This window comes from Acipenser ruthenus, chromosome 1 (genome assembly GCF_902713425.1).
Source record: "Acipenser ruthenus chromosome 1, fAciRut3.2 maternal haplotype, whole genome shotgun sequence".
Lineage (NCBI taxonomy): Eukaryota > Metazoa > Chordata > Actinopteri > Acipenseriformes > Acipenseridae > Acipenser > Acipenser ruthenus.
Window position 1 is genome coordinate 120,103,226 of NC_081189.1, and position 12,375 is coordinate 120,115,600.

The window sequence follows — 12,375 nt, forward strand, 5'->3', positions numbered from 1 at the left end:
CATTATATTGTATTAAAACATTGAGACAATGGAATGATTTAATGTTGCACTTCCCATTTACACTCACTAATCTTTTGATCATTAGTCATCTTGATTTAATCACAGAGTACTGTTTCACTTGTTTACCATCAACTGGATTATCACAGTTAGACAGTCTGAGTGCAGTTAATAATCACCTAATAGACCCATGGAAAGCTATCTTACAGAACATGCTTATAATCCACAGCATTCCAGATGCCCTCAAGTAGACTTTTAAAATGCTTCCAGAGGGAGGCATCAGAGAACATTGGAAGTGTTTGAGTTGAATCTGTTGAACTCAATACAGGACACTTGACATGTTTCTGATGCTGATGTTAAACAGTGTGTCACTTCTCATGGGGATCATGGGGTTTGGTGGATTCACCATGAATTCACTTGGAAATGTTTTCAGTGTCAATATGTCTCCTGAACTCATTCCTTGTGTTCTTCACCAGTCCTTCATGTGTAATTAATGATCCTCACTCTAAAGTGCTGGCAGCACTAATCCCCCCAATCATATGGACTCACAGCAGAGTTCACGGTTCAGCTCTCATATAGCTATTTCTAACAGGATTTGCATGAAAGAAGGTGCTTTGCATACCTGTGCATCCTTCATTGCTCAAACCCTTTTATCTGAAGACACACATCATTGTTCAATCACTGTTCAGACCTTTCAGAGCTCCTGAAACACAAGAAAATGATGTCCTTGTTTCTCCTGGTTGGGACGCTTCTCATCATCTTTGCCCAGGGTAAGAGTGAAAGTGGAGATTTTAAACACACAGCAATGCATTGTTTACTGGGGGCAATTGTTTGTGATTTCATAAACAACCAATCAATAAGAGTTGTACTTTTGTTATGTTTTGTAATTATATTTAAAGTATTGTCATCTATAAGAATATAAATTGCATTTCCACATTAAAAAATGATTAACTCCACCTTTTTCTTTTTGTTCCTCAGTCTCCAGTGGGCAGATCACTATGACTCAGACTCCTTCAGCGCTCTCTGCTCTCCCAGGAGAAAAAGTCACTATCAACTGCAAAGCCAGCAGCTCAGTGAGCAGCTACCTAGCGTGGTACCTGCAGACACCTGGAGAAGCTCCTAAACTCCTGATCTATGCTGCAAGCACCCTTCAATCTGGGATCCCAGCTCGTTTCAGTGGCAGTGGATCTGGGACTGACTTCACTCTGACCATCAGCGGTGTCCAGGCTGAAGATGCAGGAGATTACTACTGTCAGCAGTATAGCAGCTCCTCTCTCACACAGTGATACATGTCCGTACAAAAACCTCCCTCAGCTCTACAGGAACTGCTCTGGTTCATAAACAGAACCCACAGGGGGCTGAGGTGGATACCAGCTGCAGAGCTGCAGGCTTGTCAGACCGGTATGCTTTTCATTTTATTATAATAGGAGTGAGTACTGAACCTGACACTGAAACACATAGGGGTGATTACCCTGTTACCATGCTTGATCCTACCAAGGTTTTTGAGATCTTACCAAGGCTTTTGACACAGTGGACTATGAACTGCTTGTGCTGGAGTTGGTTATTCATCCTCTTCTCAATGCTTTGGGTCATACTCACACGGTAAACCCAGTCTGTAACTTTGTCACTGGTCAAATCAAATGCACTGCCCATAAACCTTAGTGTCCCACTGGCTTCTATCCTGGGTCCTCTTGTATTCTCATGTTTTGTGAATATGGTTACATCCATTTATATTGTGACAATATGGTTCTCTATGTATCATCAGCATATTCTTCAATAAGATGTATTGCTACCTAAACAAAGGAGACTGTGTTCCTAAAATCATTGTGTAAAATGTGTTTAGCTTTTTTATATGTGTTTTAATAACCTGTCTGCTAATACTGTGTAACAAGGGGGTCGGCGCGAGGTGAAGAAGCACGGTGAAGCCAAAAGATGATACACATTATATACTATTGTACTAATTGACTTATTTCATCACTACTATTAGAGGTAATAATTGTAGTCCCGACTACGCCACACTCTTTAGTTTTTATATAAAGGTGAGAGATCCCCTATAATGTTTTAATTAATCCCCCCCAACCCCGACCCCGCCGAACACACTAGTGGCATTCTTTCTACAATGGAAATCAAATATTGTTTTGAAAGTTCTTCCCAACACTGTTGCAGAAGTTCCCACAAATGTGTTGCACTTGTAGGTTGCTTTGCTTTCACCGTTCTGTCCAATTCATCCCAAACTAGCTCGATGAGGTTTAAGTCTGGAGACTGTGCTGGCCATTCCATGATTTGAAGCCTACCGTCTTGTTCTTTTAGTAGCCTGGAGGTATGTTTTGGGTCATTATCTTGCTGTAGGATGAACCCCTGACCAACTAGACATATACCAGAGGGTATTGCATGGCGCTGCAAAATGCTGTGGTAGCAGTTTTGGTTCAGGGTGCCACTCACTCTGTGCAAGTCGCCGACTCTGGATCCAGCAAAAGAGCCCCAGACCATCACGCTTCCTCCTCCATGTTTGACAGTTGGTGTCACACACTGAGGAACCATCCTTTCGCCTACTCAACGGCGTACAAAAACCCTGCGTGATGAACCGAAGATTTCAAATTTTGATTCATCGGTCCAAAAGACCTTCTTCCAGTCTTCAGTAGTCCGCTGGCGGTGCTTCATGGCCCAGGCAAGCCTCTTTTTCTTATTTTGCCATCTTAGCAATGGCTTTCTTACTGCCACTCGACCTGTCAAACCTGCAGCTCGAAGTCTTCTCTTCACAGTTGAAACTGAGACTTGCTTACTTCGACCAGTGTTAAGCTGTGCTTGAAGCTGTTGTCCTGTGAGCCGCCTATCACACAAGCTGTTGACTCTCTGAAACTTGTCTTTTGATTCTGTTGTGGCTTTGGGTCTGCCAGACCTCTTCCTGTCAGAGTTTCCTCTAGTTTCCAAGTGCCTTTTGATGGTGTAGGAAACTGTACTCACTGACAACTTGGCTTTCTTTGCAATTTCTCTAAAGGAAAGACCTACACTTTTAAGGGTTATAATGGTCTGTCTGTCTTCCTTTGTTAATTGCCTTTTTCTCGCCATTATGAGAGCAATATACTGCTTCCTGCAGTACAATACTGTCCAAATAATGCTTAATAGAGGGTAGTAACACAGTCTGTTCCAACACTGCTTTTATACAGACAGAGGGTTTGTAAGTAATCAACAAAAGTTGGGACACCTGTAGGAATTGTTAGCATCAACTTTCAAGGCTTAATTTACTTCCATTGATGCAGAACAGCTGTAAGTTGTTAACCCATTACTTGTTCCCTGAAAAAGGCCTTTTTGTATAACTCTGAAATGTACATTATTTTTCAGTTTTTGGTAACCTAAACTTTTTTTTTTAACCTCTGGCAGTTTACTGCTTACCTTTGTACCATTTCAGGTTATTCACTGGACTTGAACTGCTTAAATTTCAATAAAAACTGGAAAAATTAGGGTGTTCTAAAACTTTTGACCAGTAGTGTAAATAAATACACATTTGTTTTTTCATATTATTTCAGGAGGCTACTGCAAGCTACTTCCTCTGCTGGTGTTCTGACCCAGTTGATCCCCTCTGCCAGCATGCATGCAGTGGCTGCTATGGACGTGTGTTTCGGGTCATTGTCTTAAAAGAGATATACACTAGTACATTTGAAAAGATCACGTTTCATCAGCTGCACAATTCCAGACCCTCACAATTCTCTGTGTAAAAAAGTGCCTCCTATTTTCTGTTCTGAATGCCCCTTTATCTAATCTCCATTTGTGACTCCTTGTCCTTGTTTCTTTTTTCAGGTCAAAGAAGTCCCCTGGGTCGACATTGTCTATACCTTTTAGGATTTTGAATGTTTGAATCAGATCGCCGCATAGTCTTCTTTGTTCAAGACTGAATAGATTCAATTCTTTAAGCATGTCTGCATACGACATGCCTTTTAAACCCGGGATAATTCTGGTCGCTCTTCTTTGCACTCTTTCTAGAGCAGCAATATCCTTTTTGTAAAGAGGTGACCAGAACTGAACACAATATTCTAGGTGAGGTCTTACTAATGCATTGTAGAGTTTTAACATTACTTCCCTTGGTATAAATTCAACACTTCTCACAATATATCCGAGCATCTTGTCAGCCTTTTTTATAGCTTCCCCACATTGTCTAGATGAAGACATTTCTGAGTCAACATAAACTCCTAGTTCTTTTTCATAGTTCCCTTCTTCAATTTCACTATCTCCCATATGATATTTATAATGCACATTTTTATTGCCCGCATGCAGTACTTTACACTTTTCTCTATTAAATGTCATTATTATTATTATTATTATTATTATTATTATTATTATTATTATTATTATTATTATTATTATTATTTATTTATTTATTTATTTATTTATTTCTTAGCAGACGCCCTTATCCAGGGCGACTTACAATCGTAAGCAAATACATTTCAAGTGTTACAATACAAGTAATACAATAAGAGCAAGAAATACAATAATTTTTGTTCAAGTGTGAGAAACCACAATTCAATAATACAGCAGATAATAGTGATAGTTACATCAGGATAGGATTAAATACAAAATACTACAGGTTAAACACTTGGCAGATTACAGTATTCTGAAGTACAGGATTAAATGCAGTAAAATAGGGGGCAGATAAGAGCAAAATAAAGCACATTTAAATGAAGGGTGATAGTGTCCCAGGATACAAACAGAGGAGTTCTACAGGTGCTGTTTGAAGAGGTGAGTCTTAAGGAGGCGCCGGAATGTGGTCAGGGACTGGGCAGTCCTGACATCTGTAGGAAGGTCATTCCACCACTGCGGAGCAAGGGTGGAGAAGGAGCGGGCTCTGGAGGGAGGGGAGCGTAGCAGAGGTAGAGCCAGTCTTCTAGTGCAGGCGGAGAGGAGAGGTCAAGTGGGGGTGTAGGGAGAGATGAGGGTCTGGAGGTAGCTGGGTGCAGTCTGGTCAAGGCATCTGTCATGTGTCTGCCCAATTCTGAATGCTGTCTAGATCATTTTGAATGACCTTTGCTGCTGCAACAGTGTTTGCCACTCCTCCTATTTTTGTGTCGTCTGCAAATTTAACGAGTTTGCTTACTATATCAGCAGTGTGGAGTAGTGGTTAGGGCTCTGGACTCTTGACCGGAGGGTTGTGGGTTCAATCCCCAGTGGGGGACACTGCTGTTGTACCCTTGAGCAAGGTACTTTACCTAGATTGCTCCAGTAAAAACCCAACTGTATAAATGGGGAATTGTATGTAAAAATAATGTGATATCTGTATAATGTGAAATAATGTATAATGTGATATGTTGTAACAATTGTAAGTCGCCCTGGATAAGGGCGTCTGCTAAGAAATAAATAATAATAATAATAATAATAATATATCAGAGTCTAAATCATTAACCCTTTGCGGTCCATTTATTAATCGCGCGTCAGGCACGCCAGGTCTAATTAATTTTCACACGCGCAGTTAATTTTATACGCGCTTTTTAAAAGTATTTTTTTTCACAGTCAAACGGGTTTAAATGGCCCTGCATATCAACAAAGCACACACTAGGCATCTCCAGCCCCTCCCCAGCCTTTTGTTTGCTATAGCGTTCAGCTGTGTAAGAAATAAATAATAATAATAATAATAGTCGTACATACCGATCGATCATCTCCAGATCACTCGTTTTATCACCAAACTCCTCAATAATGCGATCCAAGTCATTATTTTATTACTATAACATCTGAAAAAAGCTCTGCAAATGTGCATGATAGTCTCAGTGCGCTGACGCACTTAGCCAGCTTGTTTATTATGGACGCCCATTATCTGATACCTGATACCATGTATGACTATTCATGAAATACGCCTTTTTTTTTTTTTTTTTTTTTCCGACTTGTCTCGGCTCCTTTCGCTACCACTCGGCAATTGAATGGTTTTCTCGGCTTTTTCCGGAGAAAAAACGACTAAACACCCGTTTATTGCGTTGCTATAATGATGTCGGACCCAGTCCGACAAAGGACCTGTGAGGAATAATTGCAATGTCGGACCCAGTCCGACAATGGACCGCAAAGGGTTAATGTAGATTAGGAATAGCAGAGGACCTAATACTGATCCCTGTGGTACACCACTGGTTACCTCACTCCATTTTGAGGTTTCTCCTCTAATCAGTACTTTCTGTTTTCTACATGTTAACCACTCCCTAATCCATGTGCATGCATTTCCTTGAATCCCTACTGCGTTCAGTTTGAGAATTCATCTTTTATGCGGGACTATGTCAAAAGCTTTCTGGAAATCTAAATAAACCATGTCGTATGCTTTGCAGTTATCCATTGTCAATGTTGCATCCTCAAAAAAATCAAGCAGGTTAGTTAGACACGATCTCCCTTTCCTAAAACCATGCTGGTTGTCTCCCAGGATATTGTCCATTTTGGATCTTATTATAGTTTCCATAAGTTTCCATATAATAGAAGTCAGGCTTATTGGTCTGTAGTTACCTGGTTCGGTTTTGTCTCCCTTTTTGTGGATCGGTATTACGTTTGCTATTTTCCAGTCTGTCGGTACAACCCCTGTGTCAAGAGACTGTTGAATGATCTTGATTAGCGGTTTGTAAATAACTTCTTTCATTTCTTTGAGTACTATTGGGAGGATCTCATCTGGCCCAGGGGATTTGTTTATTTTAAGAGCTCCTAGTCCCTTTAACACTTCTGCCTCTGTTATGCTAAAGTTATTTAAAATTGGATAGGAAACAGGTCGACATGTGGGGCATGTTGTCCGTGTCCTCCTTTGTAAATACCTGTGAAAAGTAATCATTTAATATATTTGCTATTTTTTTTTCTTCATCTATGATTTTGCCATTTGTGTCTCTTAGACATTTAACCTCCTCTTTGAATGTTCTCTTGCTGTTATAATATTGGAAAAATATTTTGGAATTGGTTTTAGCCCCCTTAGCAATATTGATTTCTATCTCTCTCTTGGCCTTTCTAACTTCCTTTTTGACTTGTGTTTGCAGTTCCAAGTACTCTTTCTGTGTACTTTGTTTTTGGTCCCTTTTAAATGCTCTGTAAAGTGCCTTTTTTCGCTGAATATTTTTTTTAATTGATCTATTAAACCATTTTGGCCATTTTGTTTTAGATTTAGATTTGTCTACTTTTGGGATGTAATTGTTTTGTGCCTCTAGTACTACATTTTTAAAAAACAGCCATCCTTTTTCTGTGGATGTTTTCTCTATTTTACTCCAATCTACTTCTGTTAGTCTCCGTTTCATACCTTCATAGTTTGCTTTTCTAAAATTGTAAACCTTTTGTCATTACTTTTGGGGTTTTAAAAATATTTCAAATGAGACCATGTTGTGGTCTGAGTTTGCCAATGGCTCTCTGACCTCTTTTAGTTATTCTGTCTTCATTATTTGAATGGGAAGGAATGGGACTACTCTGCCACCAGCAGACAGGAAGAGTGTTTTTTTTGCTCTTTAAAATGTTCATTGTTTCAGAAAAAGCAAAAATTCACTACCACCCACCCGAAATCTGAAAGCTACATTGAGCTCTCCATTCAGGTGTTCAGAAGCATATAAAAAACTGCGTGCTTGAAGTCAGGATTTACAACCCAGAGGAATCACTGTAATGCTTGACATTATTTTTCCATGACAGCGAGGCTCTCTCACAAAGTTTGTTTTTCAGAAAAGGAGGAATATTAGAAATTGTTATTTTATATATAATGCTTTCAAAACTGGGACTTGAGCCCCTAGTGACCTCCCCCCCCTAACTTTGGCCATCACGGCCATTCATTTATAAAAGACCCAACTATTAATCTGTTTCTTTACAAAACTATAGACATAAGAAATAAAAGAATGAAAAAGTAAAAAGGCACAATAAGCAAGCAGGGGAGAACCCCTCACACTCTGAGCTCTGCACTCTGCACACACGATGCAAGCACTCCCGACAGAATCAGCGACAGACAGCAAGAGTAGATGGGCAATTATGAAGGCATGTAGAGGAGACTGGGGGGGTAGTGCAGAGCATTATGAAGGCATGTAGAGGAGACTGAGGGGCGCTAACTATTAAATATACGTCCAGCGACAGTCTGTCTGTCAGTCTGGGTACGTGGAATTGTGCTGCCTCGTGGCGCTGTCCTTCCTGCCATTTGCCTTTAAACTGTGCACCACAACTTTCAGCAAACCAGACACGTTGTGTTTTGTTGATCACTTGGGTTCTTTGCTTTACTCCGGCTCTCTGAACCAGCCTCCTGCCGGCTTTTCTCCTACATGGGCAACACAGAGGGAATCATAGCACGTTATTTTTATTGGCAGATTGTTCCCCCCAAGACCCGGCTCCTGACCACTCAGAGAGAGCCAGGCGACACACCCTCACCCAACCCCTCTGTGTCATCACCATGAATGGCAGACGGATCTGAGGCCGTCGACTCCCCCCTGCAGGAACATGCATGCATCAGATAGCCAGCACAGACCTCACCCTGCTACCCCATGCAATTACATTGTAATATTATTATTATTTATTTATCAGCAGACGCCCTTATCCGGGGCGACTTACAGTCATAATAACACTGTAATTACCAATGAGTCCTGCTCTTTTACATGAAATAATGTGCTATAACACTGGAAATGGCTTTATGAACAAAAACTTCTTACCTCTTGTAATTACATGATATATGTGTGTGTGTGCCCTGCAGATATAGCTGGTTTCCTAACATGTCAGTACTCCAGCACTCCACTCCCTACACAATGACCTTTTCATTGAGCATGAGAAGTGAAGATGACACTGCAACATGAGGGCAGACTTCACAATGATGCACCCGGCAGAGATTCTACAAGGAGCTCTCAGGAGGATAAAACTGAACAAGTGAAAGAGATCCCAGTGCAATTCCTATCCCCCTCACTAGAGGGAGCCATTACAGCAGCATTCTTTACCTTGTGTGTATGAGTGTGCGAGTGCCCGCTGTCCCAAGGAAGACACTTTGCATAGAAAAGACACTTTGCATTGGCAGCACATGCTTCAGTGCTCTGGGAGTGTTTATAGCCCTGTGAGTTTAACACTTCATGATTGAGAGCTGCCCTTCATGTCAACACAATCTGAAACAACAATGAGTTTTATAATTCACTTCATCTGCTCGCTGATAATCTTCACTCATGGTAAGAGATCATTTACTAAAAGGGCTACATTATAAAGAAAGGGGGTAATTAATGTGGATTCTCAAAGAAGCTCTAAATAGTAAACAACCAACTTTATGGCTTTGAGTATTTAATGTAAAATATAACATTTTAAATGTATTCTGAAATGCTTTTTATACAATGACTTCTTTGAAATAAGCGTAATTACAGAATTGTATTATTTTAATTGCTCTTTTAGATTCCAGTGGACAGACTTTGACTCAATCTCCATCAGCTAAATCTGTTCTCCCTGGAGATACTGCCGCTATCAACTGTAAAGCCAGCAGCAGTGTCTATAGCTCCCTAGCCTGGTACCTGCAGACACCTGGAGAAGCTCCTAAACTCCTGATCTATGCTGCAAGCACCCTTCAATCTGGGATCCCAGCTCGTTTCAGTGGCAGTGGATCTGGGACTGACTTCACTCTGACCATCAGCGGTGTCCAGGCTGAAGATGCAGGAGATTACTACTGTCAGCAGCACTACAGCACCCCTCTCACACAGTGATACATGTCCGTACAAAAACCTCCCTCAGCTCTACAGGAACTGCTCTGGTTCATAAACAGAACCCACAGGGGGCTGAGGCAGATACCAGCTGCAGAGCTGCAGGCTTGTCAGACCGGTATGCTTTTGATTTTATTATAATAGGAGTGAGTACTGAACCTGACACTGAAACACATAGGGGTGATTACCCTGTTGCCAGGCTTGATCCTAACATGGTTTTTGAGATCTTACCAAGGCTTTTGACACAGTGGACTATGGACTATGAACTGCTTGTGCTGGAGTTGGTTATTCATCCTTTTCTCAATGCTTTGGGTCATACTCACATGGTAGAACCCAATCTGTAACTTTGTCACTGGTCAAATCAAATGCACTGCCCATAAACCTTAGTGTCTCACTGGCTTCTATCCTGGGTCCTCTTGTATTCTCATGTTTTGTGAATATGGTTACATTCATTTATATTGTGATGATATGGTTCTCTGTGTATCATCAGCATAATCTTCAATAAGATGTATTGCTACCTAAACAAAGGAGACTGTGTTCCTAAAGTCATTGTGTAAAGTGTGTTTAGCTATTTTATATGTGTTTTAAACATAGACTGATTAATATACATTCCTTTACTAACCCTAGTATGCAGTATTATATTAATTTCTGCTAATACTGTGTAACAAGGGGGCCAGCGCGAGGTGAAGAAGCACGGTGAAGCCAAAAGACGATACACATTACATACTATTGTACTAATTGACTTATTACATCACTACTATTACAGGTAATAATTGTAGTCCCGACTACGCCACTCTCTTTAGTTTTTAAATATAGAGGTGAGAGATCCCCTAGAATGTTTTAATTAATCCCCCCCCCCAACCCCCAACCCCAATTATATTAGGTTGGTAAATTAGACACATTTAAACAATGCCTCTTTGAATAGCCTATTGCAAATAATGGTTAGTCCACATCATCATGTGTTTACAGTTGTTGTCTAACCATACACTGTTACCTGAATGTCTATGAATACAAGTTAACTGCTCATTTACATTGTAATTTTGGCCTGCAATTCGAAAGAGGAAATTAGGCTAGTTCTCTATTCGCAGTTCATGTAGACAAGCCTAACCTGAATATGAATCAAATCCACCGCTGCAGCATGCTTTGGTGATTGAACAAGTTGACTTCAATCCATGAATAAATACACATTTGGTTTTCAATGCATAAATAAATACACATTTGTTTTTTCATATTATTTCAGGAGGCTACTGCAAGCTACTTCCTCTGCTGGTGTTCTGACCCAGTTGATCCCCTCTGCCAGCATGCATGCAGTGGCTGCTGTGGACGTGTGTTTCGGGTCATTGTCTGAAAAGAGATATACACTAATACATTTGAAAAGATTACGTTTCATCAGCTGCACATATAACAAAATGAAGACATTTTATATCACGTACGATTTCCCTACCTTGGAAAAAACGATGCTCTGTGAAATTCTCATGAACAAAGGGGGCTTCTACTTTTTTAATGATTTCTTCCTTGAAGAAAGTACTGTCCATTATTCCTGAAATTGAAGAAAATAGTTTCTAACAGTTCATCGTAAATTTGAAAAAAAACATGTAGTCTAAGGGGTCTGACTAAGCATAACTAAATCAGAATATGTTGAAATTGGACCTCACCCTCGATAATAAGTAGAGGCCCGGGTCCTTTCCTGGATATAGCCCCCCTGTACGTGTATTTTCAGTGGGTGTTTTGGTTTTGACTTCCAAGCGAAGCACCCCTTCTTGTGAAATGAATACAGCCAGTGTCTCTCAAGCTGGACTGATGTTTCATCTGTGAAAATCACATTATGAAATGATTCTCCTTTTTTCTGCCAACATCTTGCTTGTGCCAAACGAAGATCCTTGTTCTTGTCTCTGATCAATGGACAGAATCTGGGGAATTCTTTTGTTTGTTTTAAATAAAGGCTACATGCAGGACAAAGACACATATAAAAAACCCCAGACACAATATGAAATGCAACGTAGCCTACCTTGTCTTCTATACTTCCATCCCATTTTTCTTCTAATGCTCCTGACTGTCTTTGTGGATATCCAGATTCCATGCCTATAATGGACGATGTCACAGACCTCCTTGGCACTAAGTTCGTCATTCTCTTCAGTCAGCGTATTCATGGAATCCCACATTTCTCTGCACAGCACAAAGACAAATAAAATGTCTTTTTAGTACTGGTGTGAATAAATGAAACGTTGCTTTGATCAAAAAAGCATCCATACCGGTATTGTTACATTACCTTGTTACTTTTGAGGTGCGGCCTGGGTGTTTTCTGGGTACAGTCTTCAAATGCCTCCTGATGCCTCCCAGTGTCATTTGAATTCCAGAAGGTTCTCCGAAAGAAGAGAAAAGAGAAGGAAACTTTTCCAGTGAAAATTATGAAGCTTGGTGGTAAGCGGGGTTTTTTTATGCTCGCAAATTATATTTTATTGTTGAATACAGGGAGGCTCTCATTTTTTGTTATGTACTGATGAAATTCATTAATCCAGGGGTTCCCAAACTGGGGTCCGCAGCGAAGCTTCAGGGGGGTCTGCAGCAAATATGTACAATTATTTAACAAAAGAAAATGATGTGTGAAATATTTAAAAGCAAATCTTAAACTTTAAATAAACAATTCTTAAAACTGCCCTGCATATGTACTTTGAATGTCCCTGGTTGCTTGTTTCGTGCTTAAAGTACGTACCATTATCACAAAACCAGGGTGAAT

At 40.3% G+C, this 12,375-nt stretch overlaps 1 gene segment (V, D, J or C); it reads left to right on the top strand.

The window, feature by feature from the left end:
* Positions 1 to 675: 675 nt before the first annotated feature.
* Positions 676 to 12,375, top strand: part of LOC117420576 (immunoglobulin kappa light chain-like) — a 48,809-nt gene continuing 37,109 nt past the window's right edge. The window contains 2 exon segments of the V gene segment in view: positions 676 to 767; positions 976 to 1,272. Coding sequence covers positions 716 to 767; positions 976 to 1,272 — 349 coding nt within the window.